The 26,958-nt window shown below is 44.5% G+C and overlaps 2 protein-coding genes across 15 annotated transcripts in view; one reads left to right on the top strand and one right to left on the bottom strand.

Moving 5' to 3' along the window:
• DCUN1D3 (defective in cullin neddylation 1 domain containing 3) overlaps positions 1–16,747 on the top strand; it is a 35,862-nt gene extending 19,115 nt beyond the window's left edge. For all 10 annotated transcript variants that reach the window (XM_031433098.2, XM_031433097.2, XM_031433096.2 and 7 more), the window contains 2 exons: positions 9,394–9,929; positions 11,536–16,747. In XM_031433098.2, the coding sequence (XP_031288958.1) occupies positions 9,499–9,929; positions 11,536–12,019 (915 nt within the window). In that variant the 5' untranslated portion in view covers positions 9,394–9,498 and the 3' untranslated portion in view covers positions 12,020–16,747. The remainder of the gene's footprint in view (positions 1–9,393; positions 9,930–11,535) is intronic.
• A 5,240-nt stretch (positions 16,748–21,987) lies between these two features.
• REXO5 (RNA exonuclease 5) overlaps positions 21,988–26,958 on the bottom strand; it is a 29,628-nt gene continuing 24,657 nt past the window's right edge. For 2 of the 5 annotated variants that reach the window (XM_064478489.1, XM_064478488.1), the window contains exons 16-20: positions 26,386–26,478; positions 25,552–25,768; positions 25,149–25,336; positions 24,094–24,212; positions 21,988–22,263 (exon numbers count right to left, since the gene is read on the bottom strand). In XM_064478489.1, coding sequence (XP_064334559.1) covers positions 22,182–22,263; positions 24,094–24,212; positions 25,149–25,336; positions 25,552–25,768; positions 26,386–26,478 — 699 coding nt within the window. In that variant the 3' untranslated portion in view covers positions 21,988–22,181. The remainder of the gene's footprint in view (positions 22,264–24,093; positions 24,213–25,148; positions 25,337–25,551; positions 25,769–26,385; positions 26,479–26,958) is intronic. The other 3 variants (XM_064478491.1, XM_064478490.1, XM_064478492.1) reach the window with 3 other exon arrangements.

The raw sequence follows: 26,958 nt of genomic DNA, 5'->3' as shown, positions 1-26,958 counted from the left end.
GTGCATTTTCTTTTTTGTGGTGGGGGGGCGTGAAGCTTGATTTTCCTTTTGAAAGAAGAAATTGGGAAAATTTAGCTATAATTGAAAGATACCCTTATGGTTAATCTCTTTCTGCCCCTGACTCTGCACCCCACCCCCTATCATTTAATAACACTGTTTTGAAATCCTTGGAGCCAAAATTGTTGGATTTGCAGTCTTTTGATGTCACTTATAGTAAAGCAAATGGTCTCTCTCTTTACTTGTTTTTCCATCCTCCTTTGCTGGTTTGATATTTTTCCTTAAATATAATGTCTTAAAGTGCTTTTGGTAAGGTTGTTTCTTTTTTTTAAAGAAATTGAATATTACAAGATGATGTTGGGAGAAGTACACATTCCCAAAACACTCCCTCACAGCTGTAAGTTGACACTACTGTTTGGTGAATTCAGATTGGATTATATATATAATACCTTTTTTTTGCATAGTCTCTGATCTGTTCATCAATTTCTAGGAGTTTATTCTCAGGAAATAATTATAAATGTGCTGAATTTTAGCTGCATGTTCTGTTTATTATCCGAGTATTTCTAATAAGAGTGAACTGCTGGAAGCAAGCTAAATGTCCAACATTGAGAGATTAAACTGACAAATTATCAGTGGAAGACCCGACTATCAGATATGTTTTAACAGCGAGTCTCAACCTTTTTGCAACCCCTCTGCAGTGCAGCAACAAATTTTTGACAGATTGAATAGTAGGCTATAAATAGTCCATGGGTTATGTGAAATAGCTGGTGTGTTAGTGGTGACACCAGTATGGCCATTGAATTGCTGCTCTTCTAAAAGCATTTGATGAGAGAAGATTTATATAAAAAAGTGTTCAGTGGAAAAGTTGGCGAAATAGAATGTACAGTATGACCCAGTTTTGTTTAAAAGTTCAGTGTGTGTAATATGTACATGCATGTGTTTGCGTGTGCCATCCGTATGTGCTCGAATGAAAGACTGAAAGGTTACACTCCAAAATATTAATTGCAGGTAGTGGGATGTTAGGAGACCTTTTTTCCCTCTTTATGCCTCTCCATATTTTCTAAATTTTACAGAATAACTATGTAACGCTTTTGAATTCAGCGGCAGGAAAGAAAGCCTTAGTGGCCCCACTTCTCTGATCAGCTTGCTGATGTGGTTGAAAACATTCTTTTACTGAACAGGTCTTTATTCTGTGCTTCTTCCTCTTCCTGTCTGCTGTGCACCAGCAGTCAGCTTCTGTCATGGGCCTCTAGGAAAAAAAACCGGTAAATGTGGCCTTAATGAAAAATTTGGACTCTTCTTTTTTTTTTTTAAAATGACTCACACTAGGGGCAAGGCCCCGTGCGGTTTTATTTTTCTCTGTTTCCTTGGCATGTCTCACAGTGCGTGGCACATGGTAGGGTTCGGGTAACTATTTGCTGAGTTACTGGCTTGCAGAGTAACAGCTGTGGATGGGTAGAATGGAAGGAAGAATGAACTCATGTTGGTGCGGACGTGTGGACTGGACTGGGTGTGGGTGCAGGAACAGGTACAAGTGAGGGTGCTGGATTTTTCTTTCTCTTTTTTTTTTAGAATTGGCAAACATTTAAGAGATTGATTAGTCACCATGTGATGAGTCTAAAGCCGGTTTAGAGGAAATGTGGCTCTAGAAGCCACATCTATACATTAGTGGTCATTCAGGTGTCCCTCCAAGACATTTATCATCTTTATATTGGGTTCCTTTCTCATCTTTCTACTCATTTCACAATTTCCTTTCTTGCCTTTCTTTTACTTAGATGTGAAAACCAAATCTCATCTCCTGCTATTTTTCAGTCATTGCTGCCTACTGAGTTCCTCAAAAGGTGGCTGAAAAGTAAATAGTTCATGGGGTAACTTGGTGTTCGAGGACTGATTATCCACATCAGGTAAACCTCCAGGGTGGCTGGCATCCATATGCTAACTGGCAGCAGGGAATCGGTGCCTAACCAGTGGTTCTGCGTCCGCTGTGGCCTAATGAGGCTGTATCCTGAGGACAAGCTCCAAGCTAAAATGGGAGGTAAAGAATGTAACAGGCAGACCATTTTTACCATAAAGCGCAAATCCAAGGCAGCCCTCTGGTTTTAAACAGGTAAAGGGAATGAAAAAGCTGGAGCAGAAGCAAAAAGAGTGGCCAGTCTAGAAATGTGGTGCCCCTTAGTGACGCCTGCCCACTTTGCACGTCAGTGGATAGTCAGACCTGTCCAGATCAATGGTGACAGCAAAAAATATTCCAAGTGTGGGTCAGTAAAATAATTGAGCTCTTTTTTGGTTATTCTGAGTCGTATGGGATTAAACATGTAGCTCACCTCTGGAGCCCAGAGGCCAAATGTGCTTGATCATCCGGTGCTTGGAACCTTTGCAGTGTGAATGAGTGTTGGCTTGGTTGTGTTTGGCAAGTCACATTTGCTCTGGCCAGCCCCACTGGCTTCAGTCCGCAGGCCTCAACGGCGCATATATTCTTTTTAGTATGTTTGAAGTATGCAAGGTAAGGAACAGTGAGAATCCTTTAAAAAGAAAAGAAAAAAATTACTTCGTACAGAGCTGGCTGGTCTGTCTTGTGACCTAAGATTATTTTACAGAAGTATAACCAACTGGTTTATTTTATTTTTGAAAAAATTTTGTCTTCCCTTCCTCCCTCTCTGCCTTCGCCCCTCTTTTCTTTTACGCTTTTGAGATTGGTTGATGTAGAAAGTCATGTGTTCCTACGCATCCCTAACTGGAACTGCTGTCTGAGCTCACGGCTTGCAGTACATTTTAGGACAAAAAGTTTTGTACAAGCGTGAAAACAGCAGCAGACGGGTCTCGTTTGCTTTGGCAGAGGGAACAGCTTTCCTCCGGGTAAGACCTAGTCTCCAAAGGTGATCTTGTAAGTCTCAAGTTCTGAACGACAGCGAGTTTAAAGTATTCCCTCAGTCTTTCCTCCTGTTATTTTTGCAAGTTTACTCTCTAGGAAGTAGCTTATAAACGGGCACCACCCATTTCCCATCTTTTTCTCAGGTCGTTCAGCGTCTGCAGCTGCCAGCGGGGATCAAGAGGCTCTTGTGGTCTTGCTTTGAGGCTCCACCTGGGGGTGGCTTTTGCCAGTACAGCCACTTCAGCCCCTGGCAGCTGGGTGTCTGGCTTATACAGTAAGCAGTAGAAACACGCACCCAACTAGCTGTGCAAACCGTTTGGGTGAAACTTGGAAAGATGGGTTTCTTAATGCTAACATGTAGAAACACCAGGATCTCTCAGTGGCTTCTTGCTTCTTAATAGACTCTGGATGGGAACAGAATGGGAGGGATGGATTGGACCAGTCCCTTCTCTCAAGGAAATCTCAGAGTAGATCTCGAGTGTCTTGCCGACGCTGTCAGCATTTGCTCTTTGTGTTTTAGCTCCTCGTTTCACAAGGCTGCCTTGGGTGACAGGCTCCCCGTCAGCAGCCAACATGCCCCAGCCAGCTGAAGCAGTGAGCCAGCTTGCTCTGGTCTGTTTTCTGTATGTCAGGGCCTATTTCTGACCTTGCGGAGATCAAACTAAGATGACGAGGAGAGGGAAGGCTGCAAAAAGTGTGATCTTTTACCTCCTGTTCAGATCGGAGTAGCCCTGCTTTCTGGCTCCTTTTGGACTTTTCTTGTTTTCCCTTGGCTCTAACAGGCTTGGGCAAGAGGTGTGAGAGCTGTTCACTCAGGAGACAAAATACAAATTCAGAATTTCAGCCTCTTCGGATGCCAAAAAGTGAAGGGAGTCCCACAGCATTAGACTTGGTGGAAGGACTTTAATGTCGGGATCATAGAAACTCAGAGAGGCTAAGTAACTTGATCAGAGGCACACGCTGCTTGGGAAGGTCCCAGACCGGAACCGAAGGCTTCCTGGGAGTTTACTCTATTCCTGGTGACTCAGTGCCTCTGGAGTGCATTTAGGTGTTGATAATGTATCTTTTCTTCTTGGGCCATCATCATCTCCTTAGCGGAAGGGTGTATCCCGGCATACATCATAGCCGAGAACAGCAAGTCGTGAGGCCAGTGATGTAGAATGGCAAGTTCAGAGTCAGACTGCCTGGGCTTTTGAATCCCTTTTCCTTTATAGACTGGCTGTGTGATCGCAGGCCAAATCCCTTAAACTCTGTTCAGTTTCCCCCTCTGTAAAATGAAGATTGTATTATCTTCTTCATGGAGTTACAGTGTGTCAAATGTGACAAGTCATATCAATCTTCTCAATACACATATATATATAATTTAAAAGATGCTGCTATTAATAAACATTTCCTCTCTCATAAAAACCCTCTCTCAGTTTGGACCAACCAGACTGGCCCTCTGCCTCCTTCCTTTCCACTCCACGCTTCCAGTCATTGAAGGACCAGAACAAGACCCATCTTTGTGAAACCTTCCCATTGGGTAGACTTTGGAGTCTGACAGACTGGTTTTATTTCCTAGTGCCATTGCTTAGTGGCTAAGAAACCCCAGTTTCCTGATCAGTAAGAGCCCTGACAAGCTAGGTGGTGGTGAGGTTTGAGGTGATGGTGTATATGAAGCATACAGCCCTGTGTTCCTCTCATCAGTCCCTCCACCTTTCTTTCCATAACACTGGTTCACGCTCCTTTCTCCTTTCCTGTCTCCATTCGCACTGTGCCTTCGTGTGGTTTAGCCCTTCATGGGGATTCTGTTCCATAAGAGGTGGTTCTGTCTCAGAGGTAGATAGTAAGTCCTGGCAGAGAGGACTTACCTGGTCCTCACTCCGTGGAACTGCCTAAGACAGCAGCAGCCTCCTGGCCTCTCTTCTCTGGCTCTCTGTGGAGCCAGAGCATCCACAGGGACCACGACCTCTGGGATTGCCCTCAGCCCAGCAGAGCCAGCTTCAGGCCCGGAGCCGGGCAGGCAGCCAAGCCCGTCCCCAGGAATAGCAGCTGGGGCTGGCACAGGGGAAGAGCGAGGCTGGACGCTGATGAGCAGAGAAGGAGGGAGGGAAGGAGAGAAGCAGAAGCATTTGGCACTGAGGCTGAAGGCGAAAACCTGGAGGCTGATCTTGCTGTAGCATAAACTGAGCAGTTCCTGTCTCTAGGCTTTCAAGTAAACCCGCAAAGATGTGCCTGGAAGTAGGTTTCCTGGTTTGTGACTCCCCCCCTTTTTTTCTTCCTGCCTTTCCTTTCTTCCCACCCCTCCTTGTCCCTTGCTCCATTCCAGTCATGTGTGTCTCTGTGACTGGAGGGCAGAGTCACTGCAAGGGCAGGAGAGCTGCTGTGGGTGGCAGCGTACCCGGCCTGCCCCAGGAGACCCGGCCCGGCTGCTGAGAAGAGCACTGCTCTAGGAGAAGGGAGGCTTGATTCTGTCACCAACTTCGCGATAGCAACAACTGTAATAAAGGCTGGCATTTACTGAATACTTTTTATGAGCCAGGTGGCAGAGCACTTTACATGGATTATTTTGTTTACCCACCAGTCCTTGAGGTTCAGCTGTTCATTTTAAAGTTACATGCTGATAGTCACAGAGTGGGTGCCATCACCATGATTCAGATCCAGGTTTGTCTGTTCCCAGAGCCCATCTTCTTACTCGGTTCCAGCTTCTCCCTTCCTAGAAAGCTCCTTGACCTCGGTGTGCCTCTGTTTCTTTTCCTATGAGATGGGGCTAATTCCTTCACAGAGCTATATCTGTACATAGCTGTTATAATGTAGTAACGAATACAAAAAGTTTGCATTTGTTAGTACATTACAGTGATGGCTGTGTCAATGAAATTTGGCTCTGGGGCGCCCAGACTGTTTGAGGTTTCTACTTCAGAGAGGCGGCAGGAGGACCACTGGTCAGGCAGTTCCATTAAATGTGTATAAATGAGTAGCAAGCTAAAAATCCTGTCCTTTGTAGACCCACAGAGCTGGGACTCGGTGGAAAGGGAATGGAGTCTGCAACTGGCTGGAAGCTTGCCCCAGGTTAGGGGCAGGGAGTGACCAGCAGTCCACAGTATCCACAGGGCACAGCAAACACCCAGCTTGATTGTATTCAGGATCAGTCCGCAAGTCTTAATGCTACGGAGAATCTGATCCCTCATGGATTTCTCACCAGTGGTGCATTTGAGCAGGGTCGGTGCTAGAGTTCAAGAGACCGTTTTTGAGCGGGACCCAAGTGTGTGATCAGCATCCTGTCTGAGCCTGGGGAAGCCGAAGCCTGGAGCCAGGGTTCGGATGGGACAAGCTGAGTTGCGTGTCAGGCTGACCAGTTACTGTTTGGCTGTTAATAACAGCAGTAGCTGTCATATCAAGTATTTTCTGTGTAGGGGGCAGTGTGTGCCAGGTACCCTTTACCTGCATTTCCTGACTGAATCCTTAACAACTGCAACTGCTCTTTGAAGTAGCATTTTGCAGGTTGAGGAAATTCAGGTTTTGGTCGACGGCAAACAACCAGTGGCAGTGTTGGAGCTTTTAACCATGCTGGTGGGCTCAAGCATCAGAGGTTTAAGGACTCTAGTCCCTGCCTCTGGTGAGGCTAACTCTAAGGGCATCCTGCCTGAGAGAGGGCAGTGGCTGGGACGCCCTTCTTGAGCCTTGAGCCCTGGGCACAGACCATGTGTTCTCTTTCCAGTGGCCAGCTGTAAGTCTTGCTGCTCTGGGATTGCTGTGGCACCACTCCTGAGCTCGGGACCCATCCATTGGTGGGATTTCCCTACATGATCTGATGTAGGTGGGCTTAGCCGTCTAGCCTAGTGGTAAAAGGTCCTGGTTTGTCAAGCCAGGTTCTGCTTATGATCTTGGGTAATTTTCTTTGTGCCTCAGCTTCCCCCCTGTTTAAATGGGGTTGTGGTGAGGATATCGGAGTTTTAATGTCCGTAAAGTGCTTAGCATGGTGCCTGGCACGACATCAAGTGTTCAGTAATTGATAACTGCTGTTACTAGCTATTAACCAACCGCTAGTGGGTCCAGGGAGACTTTCAGCCTTAAAACACTTGACGTGCCGCCAGCCTGGGACACAGGGCCGAGCACCATGATTGCACCTGGGGAAACCTCTGGGAGCAGAGAACTGTTTTCCCAGAGAGGTAGACACAAAAGAAGGGAGCCCATTGAATCATCAGGGCCGTGCTCATCAGATCTGGAAGTACTTCCTTCTGGCTTGAGACCACTGCCTGCTTCAGCTCACAACTGGATGAGGGTGTTTCAAAGGAAAGGCCCAGAATGGAAGAAAGGAATCCAGCCTTTTGGCGGCACTTCCTGACTGATCATCTGTCAGAATGGATCTTTCCCCTCCTTTTTTCCATCTGCTGGGCATGTTGAAAGCCTTCAGATTTCAGCTGGTTCTGCTGTGTCAGGTCACCAAAGATGCTTTGATGTGGAGGGCTGGTTGGGTAAATGGGTTACGGCCTCTTTGGGAGGCCCATCTGCTCTGTCCCTACCTGAAGGCCTTGGCACCAGGATATGGAGGAAGCTGGTACAATGAAGCCTCTGTCCAGCAGGGGCAGCGGTGAGTGGCCTGGGGGAGCTGGGTCAGTCAGAAGCCAGGAAACCCTCTTTTCCTGCCAGGTACCTGGTCTTCCTTCAGCAGCAGGAGCCGAGCAGCAAACCCTGGTGAGTCAGCGTGCCTGGGAGTCAGGGCTGCCGGTCTGTGCGCATGTGGGGTTTGTGTAGGTTTGGGCCTTTTGTTTCTTTCAGCACGTTAGTCTTTAGAAGCACAAGTCTGGAAACCAGACCCTCCACATGGTACAGTCCTGCTTGTTTTGAGACAATTCAGCTCGAACACTTGCATCCCTTGTGTGCTGGTCTTCCAAGAATTAACCCCTTGCCTTTTCAGATTTTAACAGGTTGTGCTTCTTGCTTCCTAGCTATACTCTAAAAGCATAAAAAACTTAAAAAAAAAAAAACTTGATTAGGTCTGTCATTTTCCACACCAAAAGCCTTGTGAGGGTTTCAGTGTGTTTTTTGAAACTTAGGTGAAACTGCACGTTGTTTAAGGGCATGTACAGTCATGTCTCTTTGTCATTCCTCCTCTTTGAGGGTGGAGAATGGGACACACCCAGATGCGATGAGACTCCAGTAACTACAGGAATGATTCTGGTCTTCATTTTAAACTTGTACACTCGGAAATTCCCCTTACAATTCCTTCTGAAGATAACTTCAAATTTATCCAGGTGCTATTTGGAGGAAGCTAAAGTTCTTTAGGTAAAGTTAAAACTCCAACTTTCCATTAAGCGCACCCTGCCTTCTGCCTCACTGCCAGTATCCTTCGGGCTTTGAATTTGGATTGTGAAGGTCTGGGGAGGCATGGGACTGACATTGATTTGGTCTGTTTTCCCTACTACACTTCTTTCTCCTGGCCCACATTTCTATTAACATTGTAATTTCAGAGGCTGCAATTACTATACAGCAGGTGAAAAAATTTTACAAATACTAAATTTTAGATGGATCTTCTAGTGGACTAGTTGAAGGTAAGAGTAAGAGTCTTGAGTAGCTAGTCTTCAGAGAAATCACCTCACCCCTGGCCCAGCAGTTCTGTAAAAAACATTTTTAGTTATGTAAGTAATAAGTAAGCCACAGTGATGAGTTTGCTATGTATTGGGGCAGACTTTTCTTTTTCATCTAGCAATTATCTTGTCATTTAGTGACTGTATTTGGGTAAGAATCAGCCCTTCTTTAAAAATGGAGACACCCTCTTGGAAGACTGGGCCTGGAGGCCTTGTGGGACGTTCACAGTTAGTGTGAGCCTGGCTCGCATGCTGCTTACCACCTTGCCGGCCAGCGACTGGGACCCTGAGTGTGGATTATGGCCTTGGTGGGTGGTTCCTGTAGGCGGTTAGAGGAGGGTGGAGAAAGGCATTTCATCCACTGTGTAGGTGGGCCCCAGGAAGGAATTTGAAGGAATCAAAGGCAATTTTTACTTCGTTATTTGGTGAGGACTCTGCTTGTAGTCTTGACTCTGCAAATCCTTTACCTCATCTTTAGGCCGTGATGAAACTGCGTAATTGTCTGGATGTGGCCACCCTTTTTCCCTCCTTATCCTACTTCAGAAGACAGCTTGGGAGACTAGAAGATGATGTTTTTATTTGCACCTTCTGGGTTAACCCCGGCCCAAACAACTTTTCTTCTGTGACGGCAATCTGGCAAGACAAACTTCCTTTGGAATATTTCTAGCCAAACTACAGTCTTCCTCAATACGTTCTGCACACGAATCAACCTCTTTGTAATCCATGTTACCTTAAGAATTTTAGGAAATCTTGCTTATTGGCTCTCTATGTGCCCTAGCCACTGCATTTCCGAGGTGAAGGTATAGGCTTGTGAGGGAGGTGGTGATGAACTTGGGGTATCTCCCTGGCTCACGCTTGGCTCATTGAAACAAAGTGGTGTGCTGCTCACTCCCTGGAGGGGAGCTTGCGGACTCTGCCTCCCTGTCCAGTAGTGACTACTCTCCGATTTCCTTCCAGGTTGGCTGGCTCCTCTGGCTGATGGCATGTTGAGGCACACGGGCCAGTGGCAACGAGGGCATCCGATCCAGAGGGGGCCACTCTAGAGGCCAGGTCACCAGCATCATGGGCCAGTGTGTCACCAAATGCAAGAATCCATCATCAACTCTGGGTAGCAAGAATGGAGACCGTGACCCCAGCAGCAAGTCACACAGCAGGCGGGGTGCAGGCCACCGTGAGGAACAGCTGCCAACCTGTGGCAAGCCAGGTGGGGATATCCTCGTCAATGGGACCAAGAAGGCAGAGGCTGCTACCGAGGCCTGCCAGCTGCCAACATCCTCGGGAGACGCTGGGAGAGAGCCCAAGTCGAATGCCGAAGAGTCTTCCTTGCAGAGGTTGGAGGAGCTGTTCAGGCGCTATAAGGACGAGCGGGAGGATGCAATTTTGGAGGAAGGCATGGAGCGCTTTTGCAATGACTTGTGTGTCGACCCCACGGAATTTCGAGTGCTGCTCTTGGCTTGGAAGTTCCAGGCTGCTACCATGTGCAAATTCACCAGGTTAGTCACAAACACTTCGTGTTACCAGGTGAGCAGAGGAGGAAGGAGAGCACCATTGGGCGGTGGTGCCCGGCTAGGGTAGAAGTGGGGTTGGCTTCAAGGGTTTGGGGTAAGTCTTCATTTCTTTTTCTGACCACTTTCTCTAAAGCTGTTTAGCCGCTGAAAAGCTGGGCACCCACCAGCCATCTTTGCCTGAAAGTTAAATGAGGAGTAATCCGTGTTACCAAGCTGCCACCCTGCCCCACCGCTGTTTCAGACTTTTCTCTCTTCCTTGAGTCCTGTGCTTGTCAGTTCACTCGCTTCCTCACTCACTTGATGCTTGTTGTGCACCCGTCACGCGTCAGGCACCGTGAGTGCCGGTGTGGTGCGTGCCACTGGGGATGTGCCTCTGTGACTGTGTGAGCCCAGGTGCCCCGTCTAGGTGTCCACACATTACCCTTGGCCAGCGTATGTGCTGGCAGGGCCAGCTGGCCCCGGTTATCAGGCAGTAGTTGTGTACATTGTTACGGTCACGCGTCCCTATGGAGGATGTGTTTGGGAGACAACATGGCAGGGTCACCCCCAGGTGTGGTTTGCAGACACTGGATTATAAGTAGGAAGAACTGACTTTGAGAACCCCTCGGTATAATGTCTAGCCCCTGGATAGGTCACCTGACACACCTCAGATGTTCTGTTTTAGCAGAACCAGCAGTCTCTGAGGAGATGATCGACATTTTTATCACCAGAAGGAAACTCCATACTTATTAACAGTCACTCCCCATTTCTCCCTTCCCCCAGGCCCTGACAACCACTCAGCTACTTTTGATCTTTATGGCTTAGCCTGTTCTGGACAGTTGACGAAATGGAAGCATGCGACATGTGGTCTCTAGTGACTGGCTTCTTTCACTTGGCTTGTAAGCGTCATCCATCCTGGAATGTGTATCAGTACTTCCCTCTTTTTTATGGTCAGATAGTGTCCGTTAGACAGATATACTGCATTTGGTTTATCCATTTATCAGTTGATGAATATTTGAGTTGTTTTCACTTTTGCTATTATGAAGAACAGTGCTGTGAACATTTGTGTACAAGTTCCCCCGACACACAATTTTTGTTTTTTAGCAACAGAACTTTGATCTCTGGCGGCAGTTACCCAGGTTCATCCAGAGTCTTTGGGTCCAAAAACTTCCCTTGGCAGTCACCAAAAATATTCCAAAAGCAAACACCTTTTAGAGAATCAAAAGGAAAACAGAAAGGCTCCCTGTCTGGGAGGAGAGTCTGCGGCTTAATCACTGTCGCAGAATGGGAAACGGGCCACCGAGCAGGAGCCTTGAGCTGTGCTTTGGAAAGATGAATAGACGAACCATTGTCAGCCGCCTACCACGTGCCAGGCACCGTCAGAAGCAGTTGACGTGCTGACTTGCTTAGTCCTCACCAAAGCCCTGTGAAATAAGGTGGCACCCCCACCGTGTGACAGATGGAGAAATAGGCCTACCGTCAGCAAAGGGGCCGGAGTTCAAATCCAGGCCGCCCAGCCTCGTGGCCGCGCTCTTAATTACAATTCTGTACTGCGTCTCGGTAAATGATAGCGTTTACAGTTACTAATTGTGCCCCCTCCTTCCTGTTGCAGGAAGGAGTTTTTTGATGGCTGCAAAGCAATAAGTGCAGACAGCATTGATGGGATCTGTGCCCGGTTCCCCAGCCTCTTAACAGAAGCCAAACAAGAGGATAAATTCAAGGATCTCTACAGGTTTACATTTCAGTTCGGCCTGGACTCTGAAGAAGGGCAGCGGTCACTGCATCGGGAAATAGCCATTGCCCTGTGGAAACTAGTCTTTACCCAGAACAATCCTCCGGTATTGGACCAGTGGCTAAACTTCCTAACAGAGAACCCCTCGGGGATCAAAGGCATCTCCAGGGACACTTGGAACATGTTCCTTAACTTCACTCAGGTGATTGGCCCTGACCTCAGCAACTACAGTGAAGATGAGGCCTGGCCAAGTCTCTTCGACACCTTTGTGGAGTGGGAAATGGAACGAAGGAAAAGAGAAGGGGAAGGGAGAGGCGCACTCAGCTCAGGGCCCGAGGGCTTGTGTCCCGAGGAGCAGACTTAGTGGCTCTGTCTCAGGGGCAGCAGCGAGGACCTGCCCGCTGCCCTGCAGCCCACCGAGGAATCGGACCTTTCTGGAAATTACTGAAGATCGGATATTTTCTACTTTACACCTTTCTCTGCCTTGTATCTGAAAGGGCTCTAAAATGCTGTATCATGTTTTAGGCACTTTCTTCACTTTTTGGTTATTTTGGTTATTCCTTTTTTGGGGGGGTTCCCCCAAAATATTTGAACCTGGTTACATGTTGTGTTTTTTTTTTTTTTTTAAGCCTTCAGATAGAATAAGCCTGCCATTTCTTGCACAAATTAAATTTTTTGGGGGGGTCGGGGAGGGTATAGGGCAGGGAGGGGGAATGGGACAGTTAGGTTGAATTATCATTACAAAATGATACAGTGCCAGATCTCAGTTTTGCATATTCTCGTTTTTCAGGGCAGGTCTGTACTGTGTGTAGTGCTGTTTACATGGTTGAATTTAGGTTGTAATAATTATTTTTAAAGATTTACACAGAGTTGAATAGCAGTGTTAACTGTTAACCACATTGCATTAATTCCCAGGCAATTTAAAGCTCTTGGAGAGCCAAGGCCAGCCAAGAGCATTTGTAGTCTAGTTGTAACCTCTTTTTAAGCTAATTTATCTGAAACCCTTATTTCCCCCACTTCTTGCTCATTCCTCCTTTGACCTATTTCATTTCATGTTGAGTTTACCCATCAACATGCTGCACCTGTCAGTCAAGTGAGCAGTTTTTTCGATCACGTTGTACTGAGAAACCACTTAAAGCATTGAATGCAGAGAAAGCAGTGCTACCTCAGTTTTGCTGGAAGTAGACTTTGATAGTTTTCTTTGACGAAGTTTATGTATTTTCATGTTGTAAGTGGAAATACTTTTTTTTTTTTTTTTTTTCATTTGCCTTGGAGCCAAAGTTTCTGTTCCTGGTGGTCGGAAAACTGTGCCTGCCGGCCAACTGACTTGAAGGAAAACTGTGGTATGGAGCTCTGCTTGAATTTTTTTTTTTTAATTTTTTTGAGTATCATCAGCTTACTTGTCTGGCAAGTGCAGAAGCCTGAGGCTGGCCTGAACTCTGCCAAACAAATATAGAAGTGTATTTAATAGCTAAACGTGTGCCCTTTCCCTTCTTGCTGCACCCATGTTGTCACTTAACCCCCAGAAGTTATTTATTATCTTCTTTGTAAATGTCAGGCTCATTTGGGGTAATGTGATGACTGTTTAGGTTTACATGGCCCTCTTCCCTTACCCCCAAATATGTATATATACATATATAAGATATGTATATATTTTACCTATATAAAATATATATATACACATATATGTATCTATATTCCTTTCTTTACCTGCTAAAACTGGCTATAAAAGGGAGCTGCCTTCAATATATAAAGTATAAGAAGAATGCCAGGGAACATCATAGTGGAGGTTTTTGAATCTGAATTTGGACCATTTTCACTAAAGAGGAGGTGAATTTTCTCAGCCCTTTCCTCCCAAGAGGGAGTCCTGTCCCCCCAGACTCCCGTGTGCTCGCTCCCTGAGGCCACCTTGGGCCAGACTGCCACACAGGAGCTGACTGGTCCTACCTGGTTTCAGTAGAGGGTCCTCTTGTTATTTTTCCATTAAAAAAAAAAACAAAAAATGTCCTCATAAAACTATACTGGCAGGGTGGGTGGCAGGAACTTGTACAGGTCAGCTTCCAACACTTTGGAACAGATTGAAAAGGTAATCTTTTAAATAAAAAGCTTACAAAAATATTTATACTCTTGAGGTAATGAGAGTTTGTCTATTAAACATCTGGAGTTTTCCCCCCTGACTTCCCCCATCGCCTGCCCAGGTACATGTCTCTCAGCCTGGGCAGGAATTGCTTGTTTTAAGTCCCTTTATTTAGTAGCCTTACGGCTTCAGGCTCCCATCTTTACAAAGATGATTTAAGGAGTTTCTGCAGTTGATGTTTTCCTAAAATTGGCATTGACATAAAGAACGCACTTGAAGTTTGATTTTTTTTTTTTTTTTTTTTGAATCCCAGCCCTGACACTTGCCCCTTTAGAGGGGTGGATGGGAAACTTTAAAATCAGCCAGTGTGGATCAGTGATACTGCTGGAAAGAGGAAGAGGGTCTCTGGCCAGATGTCTGGCCTTGTTCTAGCCTAAGACACAGGATCCTCGTATAAAGAATTTCTAGGGGTCCCAGCAGGGTCTGTGGGCTCAGCTATAGTCAGGGTGCCTAGACTGAGGTGTTCACGAGGCCGTCTTCTCATCCAGCCAGTCTGCAGCCCCCAGTTTTTCCCACTTCTGGACTGGGAGGAGGTTGAATAAGGGTAAAGGTAGGCTGCTCCTAGCCAGGTATGGAGAAAAGGGTACAAAAGAGGTAAACACTGAGTGTCTTGAGGACTCTGGAGGACCTGGAGTCCTTCCCCAGCCTGTAAGAGGGCGATCCATGCATTAAGTGTGCTGTAATTGGTGGATTGTTTTTAAAAAATTCAACTAGTCAGCTTCCCCAACCCCATGAAAGAGCCATTTAAAAAATTACTTTTGGTTATATTTTTAATGTTTGTTACAAAAGTGCAGATGAGAAGCCAGAAAAGGAATGGTCAGGGAAGGACTTACTTTCCCTTCCAGGTTTGAGCCCTTGAATTCCCAAGCAAGGAATTCAAGCTTTTGCAGTAGCCTGGGCCAGTGCCTGACTTTCTCATGACCGTAGGAAAAGCGGTTTTTCTGCAGAGGGGTCCAAGGTGGGGGTGTGTAGGGTTTGGAGATACACTTCTGGGAAATGGAAGGTCCCTATTCCTCTTCTCCTAGGCATAGCTTTGTTGCTTAATGAGTGAGCAGTAATTGTGTGGGAGAGGCCAAGTGCCTGCCTCTCAGGTAAGCCAGTGCACCCTTCACTTTAACAACATGACACCAGGGTGGTGTGGTGGTGTGGAGAGGGGCAGGATGTGGATGTCATTTTAAAAATAGGCAAATATCTGAGAGTGACTAAAACAATGTTGGGAAATTGCTTGGATTTTGGCAAATGGCTTCGTGTGTGAGCTTCTGTGTTTCTTTAGCGATTAGAAAGCTATATGAGATGAGGTGTGCTCCACCGGATTGCTCTTCCCCCACCCCTGCCAAATTTGAATGTATTGTTCTTAACCCCGCCTCCTATAATGACATTTTGCTGTGTCAGCCGGTTGCCTCAGCAGTTCTCCCTGCCAGATGTGCCCACATGTGTGGGTTGGGTCCAAGATGCCATTTCTACCCTTCTGATAAGAAAAATCTAGAGCTAGGTAAAGATCCAAATTTTAACCAAGCCTCCAGGCCCAAGGAAATCAACTGAAAATGTACCAGGCAGTGTTTTCAAAATTAAACTTCCCTAAGGAAAAGTGCAAACTAGCCTTCTTGGAAAGAAGATAGCCACACAGTATTAGCTGGTCTTTGAAACTGTATCTCCCAGGGACTGGTGCCAAAATGCAGTCCTGAGTGCGGGAGCCCGCCAGGCGTGGGGCTCCAGAGTTCTTGTGATGGCCTTGTATACTATGCTGTTCTATGCCAGACTGTATTAAGCAGTGGTGGGAAATTCCTGGGCTAAGGACCTGGTAGAAAAGTTTAGAAACCAAAACAGAAGATCTGTATTTAGGACTATGTTCAGTTTGCTGCATTTAAAGTCAAGTCTTCACTGCAGTGAAGCCCAAAGGTAGACCCAGTTATACAATTATAAGGTGAGGGCTGGAAGGAAGCTGCTGCTAGGTTTGTTTTCTTATAATTGCCTGTTTTGTCATTTTTCTTTTGTCTCATGTTTAGTGACCACCTGAACATCTTGGTAACTGACAAAGGTCTTCCTAGGGGGACTCCAGCAGTATCTTGTTTAAATGAGATGGACTGAAAGGACTGTTCAGTCAGTAAATGTTAATTGGGGGTCATTTGAAAACATGTGATGTTGCCCTTCCTCTTACTCTAGTTTTCTGAATCAGAGGGAGTTCCCACCCACTCCTTTAGAATTTATTCCTTTGCTAAGCAGTAATTATATAGCATATATCCAGTTTAACCTCGACTCAGGATCTGCAGATGTGTTTCCTCATTGAAAGACAAAATTGATGCTTGAGTTCTGGTTGCAGAAGCAAGGTTGGTTCAGATGGCTGAGTACCCACCAGATTCTGCTTCTGATTCAGGTGTTGGGGCATCACACCCTCCCTGTTCTTCTTGGAAACAGCCTGCTCTTCGACCACCCACCTTTCCTCCCTGCTACTTTCAACACAAATCTTGGATGTTACCAAAGGAAGCCATTCAACAGCTGCTGTGGTTCCCCCCACCAACACGTTTATTCTGGGAGAAGTGTCTTCCCTCTGACCCTGGTTCCCAGCCTCCTGAGTCTGTGACTAGTTGCTCTTAACCTGTTGCACTAATGAGTATGATTCTAAGTTTCAAAGGGGGAATTTGAAGCAATAGGCAAATGGGGCTTGGATAAATTGGTCCTATAGGTACCCTGCCTTAACCCGCTGAGGTGATGAGTCCACTACTCATATGACCTTCCACCTTTGTGATTTCTCTTAGTTTGTGACCAGTGTGTCTGTTTCTTGAAGTTGTACAAACTTGACAAGTTAATACTTTGATTTGTATTCTGTGCACTGTTGCACTCTCCAGGTGGCCCCTTCAATATTTTATTTAACTTGTTACATTTTTGTCTGTCTACATTTTTTTTTTTTATTTGGAAGGTAACCTGCTGTTGGATTTAATAAATTTGTTTACTTGACTACTGACAATTCTGCGAAAAAACAAAAACAAAATAGTGACTTCCTGCTGGGGTGAGATTTACCCACTGGGAGCCTCTTCCAACATACAGGATGGCAAATCCTATGCTTTGGAAAATTATCCAGATAGTACAGGATCCCCAGACTACAAACATGTATGCTGACCTCCCACTTCCCATCACCAAGTTTAATCGCCTTCAGAGTCCCAATATTTGTAGGCAAAAAGCGAATGAGCTTCACAGGGCCACTACCTAAAGTCTTACCATATCAACTGACGTGGGAATCCCAAGAGGAATAAAAGGTGAATTAGAACACTGTGCTAAATGGATGGCTCCTAAAGGCTGGCAGTGATTAAGGCAAAGGAGATAAGCTGAAACTGTCAAGGGCCACTGCTCTGTGATCTTTGGCAAATTAGTGAGATTGATCTGTAAAATCAAGAGACTTACTTCTATCAGTGTTAGGACTTAAAACGACGACTATAGTTTTTAAAACACATGAAACACAAGTTTAAGGTTTCCAAAAAGATGTTGGTGAGTAATGAAAGGAATCCAGGGTTAGGAGGGGGGTTGGCATGGTCAGACATGACCTCTCCCAAGTCACTGCCCCTCTTGGGGGCTCAACTTCCCTCAGTGCCAAATTAGGGGAATGGGGGCCTTAGACTAACATGACCTCTGATGGCTCCATCTGGCTTTCACATTCTAGAAGTCTGACTGTGGTCGACCAGTTATGACCCTTAGCTTCCTTTCATTGTATTTTCTATCTAGTTATTATTCGTACTCAGGAAAGCTATTGGCTAGCCATCTTACTCACTTTAATGGAGGCCCTGATGGCCTTCCCAGGAATTGCCAGCCTCATGTTGGTATCTCCTAAAAATACCAAGTACAGTGGTGGCATTAGATATGCTTTTATTTTTCTCAACAGTTGGAAAGGACTTAGGAGTAACGACCACATCCTCTTGCTAGCCAGGAGAGGGTTATATGGTGTCCTCAATGACCTGGAATTTTCTCTTCCTCCTTTATTACCAAATAATAATAATAATATTATTAATAATAATATATAATAATATATTAATAATATAATAATAATAATCCTTTATTACCAGATAGAGGCTAGAAGGGAAGCTAGGGGTGACTTTTTCTCACTTAAAAAGTCTACCTCTAAAGCACATGCTTATTTTTCCAGCTGGCTCTTGGGCTTATGTCTTCTTTGGCTCTTCTGAGTTATTTAGCCCAGCCACGGCCTTAACAAATAGAAGTGTGGGGAATAATAAAGAGGGGATTATCCATTTGGGTGCTTGTATAGGGCATGGAGCTTTTCAAAGTGTTGTCATGGTGCTGTATGGCTAACATCCAATTTCTGATCAGATAAGGGATAAGCGACTAACTCACACAATTACCAAATAAGTGTAACTGTATGTGGAATGGAATTTTTCTAGCAAGAACGGTATACTGAAGGTAGTACTGACGGTTCAGAGTCACCTCAGCACTTGCCTCTTCCCTCCTCTCAAGCCCAGCTGCCGGTGCACATGGCTGGGTTCGCTCTGGAAGCCATTCTCTAGCTCTGGATTGTGATTTTGATCAGGGTCCAGAAGCGAAGTTAAGTTGCCTGGGAAGTTAAGGCAAGTGAGCCAGCCTAAACTCCCCCACTTTCCTTCCTTTGCTATGACTTGTTAGGATGCCCTGTCTTCTGAAAGCCGTAAGACTCCTACCTGGGTTTATCATTTTTCCTCTGTAACTTTCCAGCCCTGGTACTCTTCTTACCTTAGGGGTGCTGAGAAAGCCTTAGTGGAACATGGCAGCAGTGCAGCCGGCAGCAGAGCATCGGACTCTGTATAGTGTTCTGTAATCCATGCTGATGAAGACTCTGTGGGCTCAGTGTTTATCTGGGGTGGTGCTGCTCAAATTGCTGGTTTATTACAATATAGAGCTACAAAATAATATGGTACTAGTGTAAGACAAAACAGAAGAACACAGAGACACAGGCTCTTGTACACACTGGCTTACACAATAAATGATGCAGCCTCCTTTATTAGGTAAGTAAAGGTAGATAATTGGGTAAAATATAAATATTTGGGGGAAAGCTATCATGTGCCAAAATAAATTCCAGGAGGAATAAAGGCATAAGTATAAAAATTTAATCACTTATATATATGTAATATATAAATAATATATATATAATCAATGGATATTGATCTCTGAATCAGTCAAGACTTTCTAAGCATAAAAGCAAACAGAAATCATGAAAGACAAGAACAGACTAAAACTTACCTTAAAAAATTAAACACATTTTTGCAATAATTGACAAATGGACACTATAATTCATTAGGAGACCTTAAAAATTCAGTATGGAAAAATAACAGAAACATGGGCAAAAGATATGGACAACTCATTAAAGAAAAACAACTGGTCAAAAATCTTCTGGAAAAAATGTCAATCTAAAAGGTATTCAAATTAAACCTATAATGAAAAACTTTTTTAACCTATCAAATTGACCAAGATTTGAAACAAATTGATGCTAGCAAACACAAGGTAAAAACTTTCCTGGAATTAAAAAAACTTAAAGTGTTCATATTCTTTAGCCTACTAACTTCACTTCTAGAAAATTTTCCTCAAGAAATATTATCTTTCAAAGATGTGCAAGGATTATGATTTAGCAGTATCATTTGGGAACAAATTCAGTGTCAGCAACAGGGGACTGTTTCAGAAATCATGGCATACATTCAACATGTTGGAATATTAATGCGGCTATTAAGAACTGCTTTTGAATAATGGAAAAAGTATGACAGAAGATTGTAAAGTAGTGGTTGTCACTGCCTCTGAGTAGTGGGATTAGATGTGATTGTCACTCTTCTGGATTTTAAGTTGCCATTTAATGGGTTTCCTTTGTAATAGGGAAGAGACTACAAAAGAGGGGACAAAAGGAAATGAAAGCAAACATGGCTGAGTGTCCCAAACAACCCCACTATGAGCGAGGCGGCCAGAAAGTTAGGCAGTAGTATACTGAAAGCCTATACCAAGTTTTCTGTGAAAAACCTTTGAGTTGCTCTTTTCCCCCAAATGAGAAGCTGCTTCAGCAGCTGCCTTGGCAGCTCTGCATTGGCTGCCTAGAAGGGTGTGGGAGGAAAAATGCACAAACGCACTTATGAATGGAATGTGTGTTTTGCAAGAGGCCAAGTTGGCAGCCTTGGCTTCCAAAAGGTGGGAGCATCAGCTGAAAGAACAGTGTGTGCAGACTGAGGCCTCAGAGGCCTTTTGTTCCAGGCCCATCTCTGCAGAGTTCTGGAGTTGGGGGCCCATGGGGAAACTTCCAGCCCCACCTATCCAGGAAAAGGAATGGCCTAGGCTGTTCCCTAGGAGCAAGCAGAGTGCACTTGGCACAGGGAGCCTTCATCTGCTCTGTGTTCCTGCAGCTGAAAGATGATCCTCAGTAAAATGTAGGCTTTCCCTAATTTAATTCTCATGATAACCTTATGAAGTAGTTGCTAGCGTCACCATTTAAAAAATGAGGCTCACACAGGGAAACAGTGGGCTCAGACACAGCCCACTATTTGGTCATTTTCGACAAACTGAATATCGGAATATTCATAATAATCCTTAGAAGTAGATACATCTCTTCATTTTTGAGGCCATGGAAATGGACTCAAACAAGGTGACTTGCCCAGGAGCAGAGCTGCAGCGCCAACCTAGACAAACACTTATTTTGTGTCTCAGGACTGGACTCTCAAGAGGTAAACAGCAGCTGAGCTCCCACAGCTCTGAAGCTCAGCTGCAAGAGGAAAGAATCCAGCAACAGGCAGTTTCAAGGTGTTCTCAGAGCCTTGCAGCCGAGGGCAGCAGTATACCTGGGGAACTTTGCTCTTTACAAGGGAACTTCAAAAGTTGCAGTATCTCAATTCAGTATCAAGCTCTTCAGTTCTGGCTCCTGGTTCCCAACTTCCATAAGGCCAGATCTTATAGCAGTTAACATTTAAAGGATTAAACACTGCCTCAAAGGTGCAACCTTGAGAATTAATTTTAAGTAGAATTATTATTTTCTAGTTATAAAACCAGTATTTTTTTTTAAATAAGCCTACATACAGAAAAGCATTCGGTAAAATCGAATTTGCTGATCCCACTAGTCAGAAATAAACACTTTGTATTTTGGCATACAGCCCTCCAGGTTTTGTTCCAAGCCTATGCATATCTTTGTATAATTTTTTCTATAAAAATGGACTCAAGCTATACAGAAGACTATTCTGTAACTGTCTACGCTTATAACCTATAAAATACTATGAATGCATCATGTCTCCACAACAATCCTATAGGATAGGTACCATTATTATGTACCAAGTAGAGAGATGTCAAATTTATTCATGTTCACACAACTGAAAAGCAGGAAAGCTGGGATTCAGAGTCAGGCAGTCTGGTCCAGAGGGCTACTGCTACTTCTTACAGATCTCTCTCACTAGAGGTTTTATTTACACACATGTGTGCACACATACACACAATTTTTAAAAATAGTCACCCAGAATTCCATTTTAACCCTACGATATCCCTCCATATGTGTTATTGATAAACTGTCCTATTACAGGAGGATACTCGAGTGGAACTGCAGGCTCCCAGTGGAGGCATCAATTTACAAGGTTCTTTGGAATGATACATACTGCATGTCAGGTTAGTTCATCTTTTCTGGAGGGCTGAAGTCAGTTTTGGAACTGTGTGTGTCTGTACCCATGTCCTGTCTCCAACACAGAATGTTGACAGTTTGAGAGCTGATAAAAAAGAGAGGGTTTCACTGAAACTGAAGCTTCCAGTTCTAGCGGGGAGCTCTGGTGTGATGGAGGCACCTACTGGTGAAGGGTAACACTGCAGTCTCACCCTGAAAGGAAGCGTTCCTAAACACTGAATTTTTAAAGGGGACTTCCAGTGTTGGTTAACAGCTAAGTCTTCAACTTTCCTCTGTGTGGTGGATCTGGCAGATCTTCAGCCAGCCTCTTTTTCCTTCAAGTTTATAATAACCATCAATGAAAAAATAGTTTGCCTTACAGAAATTTGCTTCACAAGGGTTACAATTTTGACAGATTATATAATGGCCGTTTTCTCTACAGAAGTCACTGCTCCTGGTTTCCTTACCTATAATATTCCATTTAATAGGAATGCTACATGAAATGAGCACCTGCTACAGTACCTGTATATAAACCCAGTGACACAAAGAAAGTACAAACTGGTTTCCTCGCTTCACCCTATCTTAAGATGAAGAATGCTTGAATTTTAGGCATTTATTGAAAATTTGTACATGCCATATAAATAGATTAGACTCCGTAACTGGTACAGCATTTCCACAAAAGCTGTCTGCTACAGAGAGGCCTGGCAGCCTCCAGAGTGCCTGCAGCCTGATCACATTCTCTGCCATGGCCCACGAGCAGTAAGAATGGCACATGGGAAGTGGTGGGCAGACTCACGAGCACATGTTTGGGGTGGTGTTTTCCTCTTCGTCTTTTATTCCCATCAGTCCTAGGCCAGAGAGCGATCCATGAGTGCTGCAACAGATGAGGAATGATAATAGTTTTTGTCTACAGAGGTGAATGAATGGTCATAAACTCAGGTAGAGAAGTTTTTTGTTTTTGGGTGGGGGGGCATGTGTATGTGCTATGGAGCAGGGGTCAGGCAGGTAGACAGCTTACTTATGGAAAGCTACCTGCTAAAAATGGTTCAATGGAAAGAATACTGACTAGTCCCAGATGCCTAGAATCAAATCACAGCTCTGCCACTTAACAGATGTGAGGCGTATTTCAACTAAGGATGAATGATCTCAAACTGATCCTCAGTTTCAACTATAAAACTATAAAATATTTAAATTACTATCTCACAGGGCTTTTGTGAGGAGTACATACAGTAGTAATAGCTAACATATTAACATATATGGAGGACTTACTGCATGTAAGCACTTGATATGTGTTCTCATTTAATTCTCCAAACAGTTCATGTACCTTATGTAGGTACTGATGTAGACATGATTGTTATGTATACTTTTCAAATTAAAAAACAGGCTCACAGGCATTGTTTAACTTACTCAAGTCACACAACCAGTAAGTGACAAAACCAGGTAAGAATGGCAGTCATCAAAATCCTTTTAAATTGCTGTTAGAATTGATTTTTTTTTTTCATTTTTTGTAATACCTATCACATGCCAGGCACTGTTTTAAAACTTTACAAAACGTCAACTTATTTAATAACGTATGCTGTAAAACTCCTAGCACAGTGCTTAGAATTTAGGAGCCATCCAGTACATATTAGTTCCCTGCCACTTAAAGTGCATGTTCATGGAACTGGGTTAGAGGGCTGAGGGGCTCTCCAAGGCAAGACAGGCAGAAATGAGCAAAGACAAACACAGAAGCTGCCTCTACCTGATGTCTGAACTTAAGCTAATAAGTCATAGGTCTTTTGGGTATGGACGAGTGGAGCTTTGAGTACTGGAGAGTAGCTCTGGAATTAAAGATTGGAGCTCTGATCCAGGCTCCAAGGCCTAGAGTATTCATGTTTTGCCACCTGGGACCTTGGGCCTGGGAAGAATCCTGGAAAGTCAGAATTTTAAGGGGCTTTTTAGAAATAATACAATCCAATGATTTTCAAACTGTACTTTTTTCAAAAAAGCCATGTCTCTTTCCCTCCTCCTCCCATAAACACATTCATTCATCTTATCTACTCACTCATTTCAGAATGGCTCACCTTTACGCTTTAGGATTTAACATCAATTTTTCTTTTAAAGTATGGGTTTTATAATTTAAAGGTTTGAGAATTACTGATTTACTCCAAATCTCTCATTTTACCAAAGGGAAACTGAGGTCCACAGTGAGAAAAGTGGCTTGGCCACTTGTCAGAGGAGATAGGTAGGTGATAGAGCTGGGACTAGACCCAGAGTCCTGCTCCAGTTTTCCTCAGGCTTAGAATCAGCAAAACAGGCTTTAGCTCTTAAAAGTTAACAGAGGTGGCAGAGGGGAAAGGGCAGGAAAGGCAGGAACACACTCCTCATATATGGGAAGGCCTTGGTCACATCTGAGCTGAGCCTTGCCTTAGAACTTCTTGACCACTGTGACTCAAGTGCCTCTTGTTCCAGAGAGGTTGCAGGTTTAAAGGCCTCTGCCTTTAAAATGGGATGAGCTGTCCCCTTGAGGGACCGCTAAGTATAGTTATAAAAGAGCACATACATGTAAAACAGGAATACAGTATCTATCTTTTAGAACTGTGAGAACTAAGAGATGATTCATTTCAGCCCTCATTTATGTGCCTGGATGTTAACAAAAGGCCTTTCTCCAAGAAAAGCTTATGTCCAGAAGTCAGAACCAAGAGACAACCCGTTTGGTCCTTACCTCTTGGTTCCTGGCAGCAGGATGAGGCAAAGGGCGCCTGAGCCCAGGCTGTGGTAGAGCTTCTCTATTTTCCGGCTCCAGCGCCAGGCTGCTATCTTTGGGTGGTCCACCTTCAGCATCTAGGATCAAAGCCAGGTGCTGACGCTCAGTCAGAGTACCCTCTGTTCACTGGTGGAGGAACTGCAACATTCCTCCTCAGGCTCCCAGGAGAGGGTCTGCAAAAGTTCTGTCTGAAACTGAAGCCCCTACTGCAGGGCTCCCTGTCCACCCCAGCATCCCTAGGCCTCCCAGTCAGTTTAGGAGGACAGCTGCTGTCCCTTCCTCCCAACGGATCTTCCAGGGCCCCAAGCAAAGGGAACCAAGTCACTAAGGAGAGCTCTAGTCTAGACTCTTGCCTGGGCAAGGCGCTCACCAGCCCTGCTCTCTATTTGTCATCTGCTAAGTGTGGGAGATTAGAATAGGGCAGGGTTTCCCAAACTTAAGCCATTCACCTTCTAGGTTTACACTTCTGCTTCTGCTGTGTATCCCTCTAATGATTTTCTTTAAAGTGAGTCAATTTCTTCCTTAGCTTCATCTAAGTAATACTACTATCCATGAAATCACAGGTGCAATGTCGTGGTTGTATACTTTAATGAATAGTAGAAAACAAGTTCAAAGCTATAAAAGTGGGGGAAAAAAGTTTATCTATGACCACCAAAAATCATCTTGTGTATGTACCACACTTCACAAAACCTCAGGTCACTAAAGACTTTTCCAGCTCTCCAACTTCTACGTTAGCCCCTCAAAGTCCCTTGGAGAGCCACCTGGAGGACTAAAAACCTGATTTTAGCAAGAATAGAGGGGGCAAAAGTGGGAGAGATCTTGGAGAAGGTGTGTCCAGGGCTGGAAGAAGCTGGAATGTGAAGTAGGACTAGTGCTGGGGCAGGAAAAAAAAGACTGAAGACCTGAGTAGGACTCTGCTATTTCCATAATCAGAAGGCCAATCCCTAGAGCTAGCAAACCAAGTTAGCTATCTTTCCCCTCTAACCTCAGGATACATCCGTTCACTCACTCACCTGCAATGCTTCCTTCTCCGAGGGTGGAGGTATGACATGAAGCCCTGGGGGCCTTCTTGATTCAGGAGGTAATCCCCTGAGCCATGCATGGAGGTGCCTAGTGGTTAGGGCATGCCTGCCTTTCAGCTTCCAGTCCTTGCCTTTGACAATGTCAAGGGCCCTTTGGGCACTGCCAAAAGTTTTGAATTCTGAAAGCAAGAATACCCCCTTCTGTTATTAAGGGTCAAAAAAGCTGATCACCATCCAAGCTGAAGCCCAGCCAAAGAAGAAGGACAGAATCAGGAGATGTTGACCTGGTTTAGCCCAGGAGGGTTTATTTGGTGAAAATTTCCTTTCTCTGACCTCATGTTATTACCATCCCTAATCTCCTTCCCCAAGGCTATATTTGGTGGCTTAGACTTACTCAAGAAACAGTAATTTTTCTGCTTTCCAGTTTTAAGATCTTTAGGCAAGATCACAGCTTCTAGTCCCAGGAAGAGGTTACACTGCTGCAACAGCCGTTCTTTGAAGGTTTCGCTTACTCCAGACAAGTATATTGTACCTCGGTTCTCAGAATCTTGTTCCAGCTCATTTACAAGCACGTCACAGTCAAGGGTGAGCTCCGTCACAGGCCTCCGCACCTAACCAAAGAAAGATGGCATTAGTGGTATAAAAGTCATCATTTCAACCCCCAGGCCTATTATATACTAGCAAGTAATTTAATTCCGTAGTTTCCTCATCTGTATAAGGAGGCTAATGATAACTGGCCAACAGGACTATGGTAGAGACTTAAGTAAGATAAATAAATACAAAACATAAATATTTTTGTGTAAATACTCTCTGTTCCCTTTCCTTCTCTTGCTCTTTGCCATGAAATTTGGCAATGAAATTCTGTTTAATTGCATAAGAGACTTCAAAATACCTTTTGATTTCCGCTGAAAGGTAAAGTAAAGGGCAACCACAGAAGACCACCCAGAATAAACCATAAGCAGTGATAAAGAGTACAGGAAGAACCCAATGTAGTTCAGGCTGATTTTGACAAAAAGAAAGCTGTCTTGTCTTAGGTCACCACTAGAAGAATGCCAGGCTTGGCTTAAGATTTTCCATAATAGAAAGTCTTGTGCCTGAGCCTCTCAAGGACACTAGTCTAAGATGTTATGCCTTGGGGCACTGTAAACACAGGCCTGAGTAAATACAGGCACTGAAAACAGAGGGCTGAGTAAAGAGTGCTCCTTTATGCTTTCTCTGGCCACCCTACCTTGACGCAGGTACCTTCTACTAGAATGCCATCCAAAGACTCTATGGCCAGCTGGGCAGCTTCCAGGACTTCGTACTGTATACAGAGATGTGGCTGCAGAAAAACCAAGGTTTCCTTACTTTTGCTTTCCAGGTTCAAACTGCTAGAGAAGGGGCTGGGAATGGGGCCCAACTAAACTACAGAGGCCAAAGCCACCAGAATGGATGTCCTTGCTATACTGGGCTAGACACTGACTGCAGATCATCAATTTTAAATGGAAACACCCTGGTTCAGGAACTGGTTTTTCAAATACACAACCTTTATTTGTCACTTAAAATTGAAGCCTTCTCTCCCTGGGTGGTATGGGGAAAGCACTAACAAATTCCTGACTACCCAACTTGCTTTTTGTACTATTATGAATCACTAAACATCACTGCAAAGCATAGGTAGAGATTCCCATTTGTCCTGTTAGCTTAAGTTTAGATAGCAGCTTTCCTACAAGCCTGTAGAAGTTCTTACATTCTTCTATTAGATTTACATGTTCAAACTGACTGTTCTTCTACTTGATTAACACAGGGTAGCTAAATCTTTGTG

Source organism: Camelus dromedarius, chromosome 24 (assembly GCF_036321535.1).
Source record: "Camelus dromedarius isolate mCamDro1 chromosome 24, mCamDro1.pat, whole genome shotgun sequence".
Lineage (NCBI taxonomy): Eukaryota > Metazoa > Chordata > Mammalia > Artiodactyla > Camelidae > Camelus > Camelus dromedarius.
Note: the sequence above shows the minus strand (reverse complement) of the source record. Positions and strands in the feature narration are given on the sequence as shown.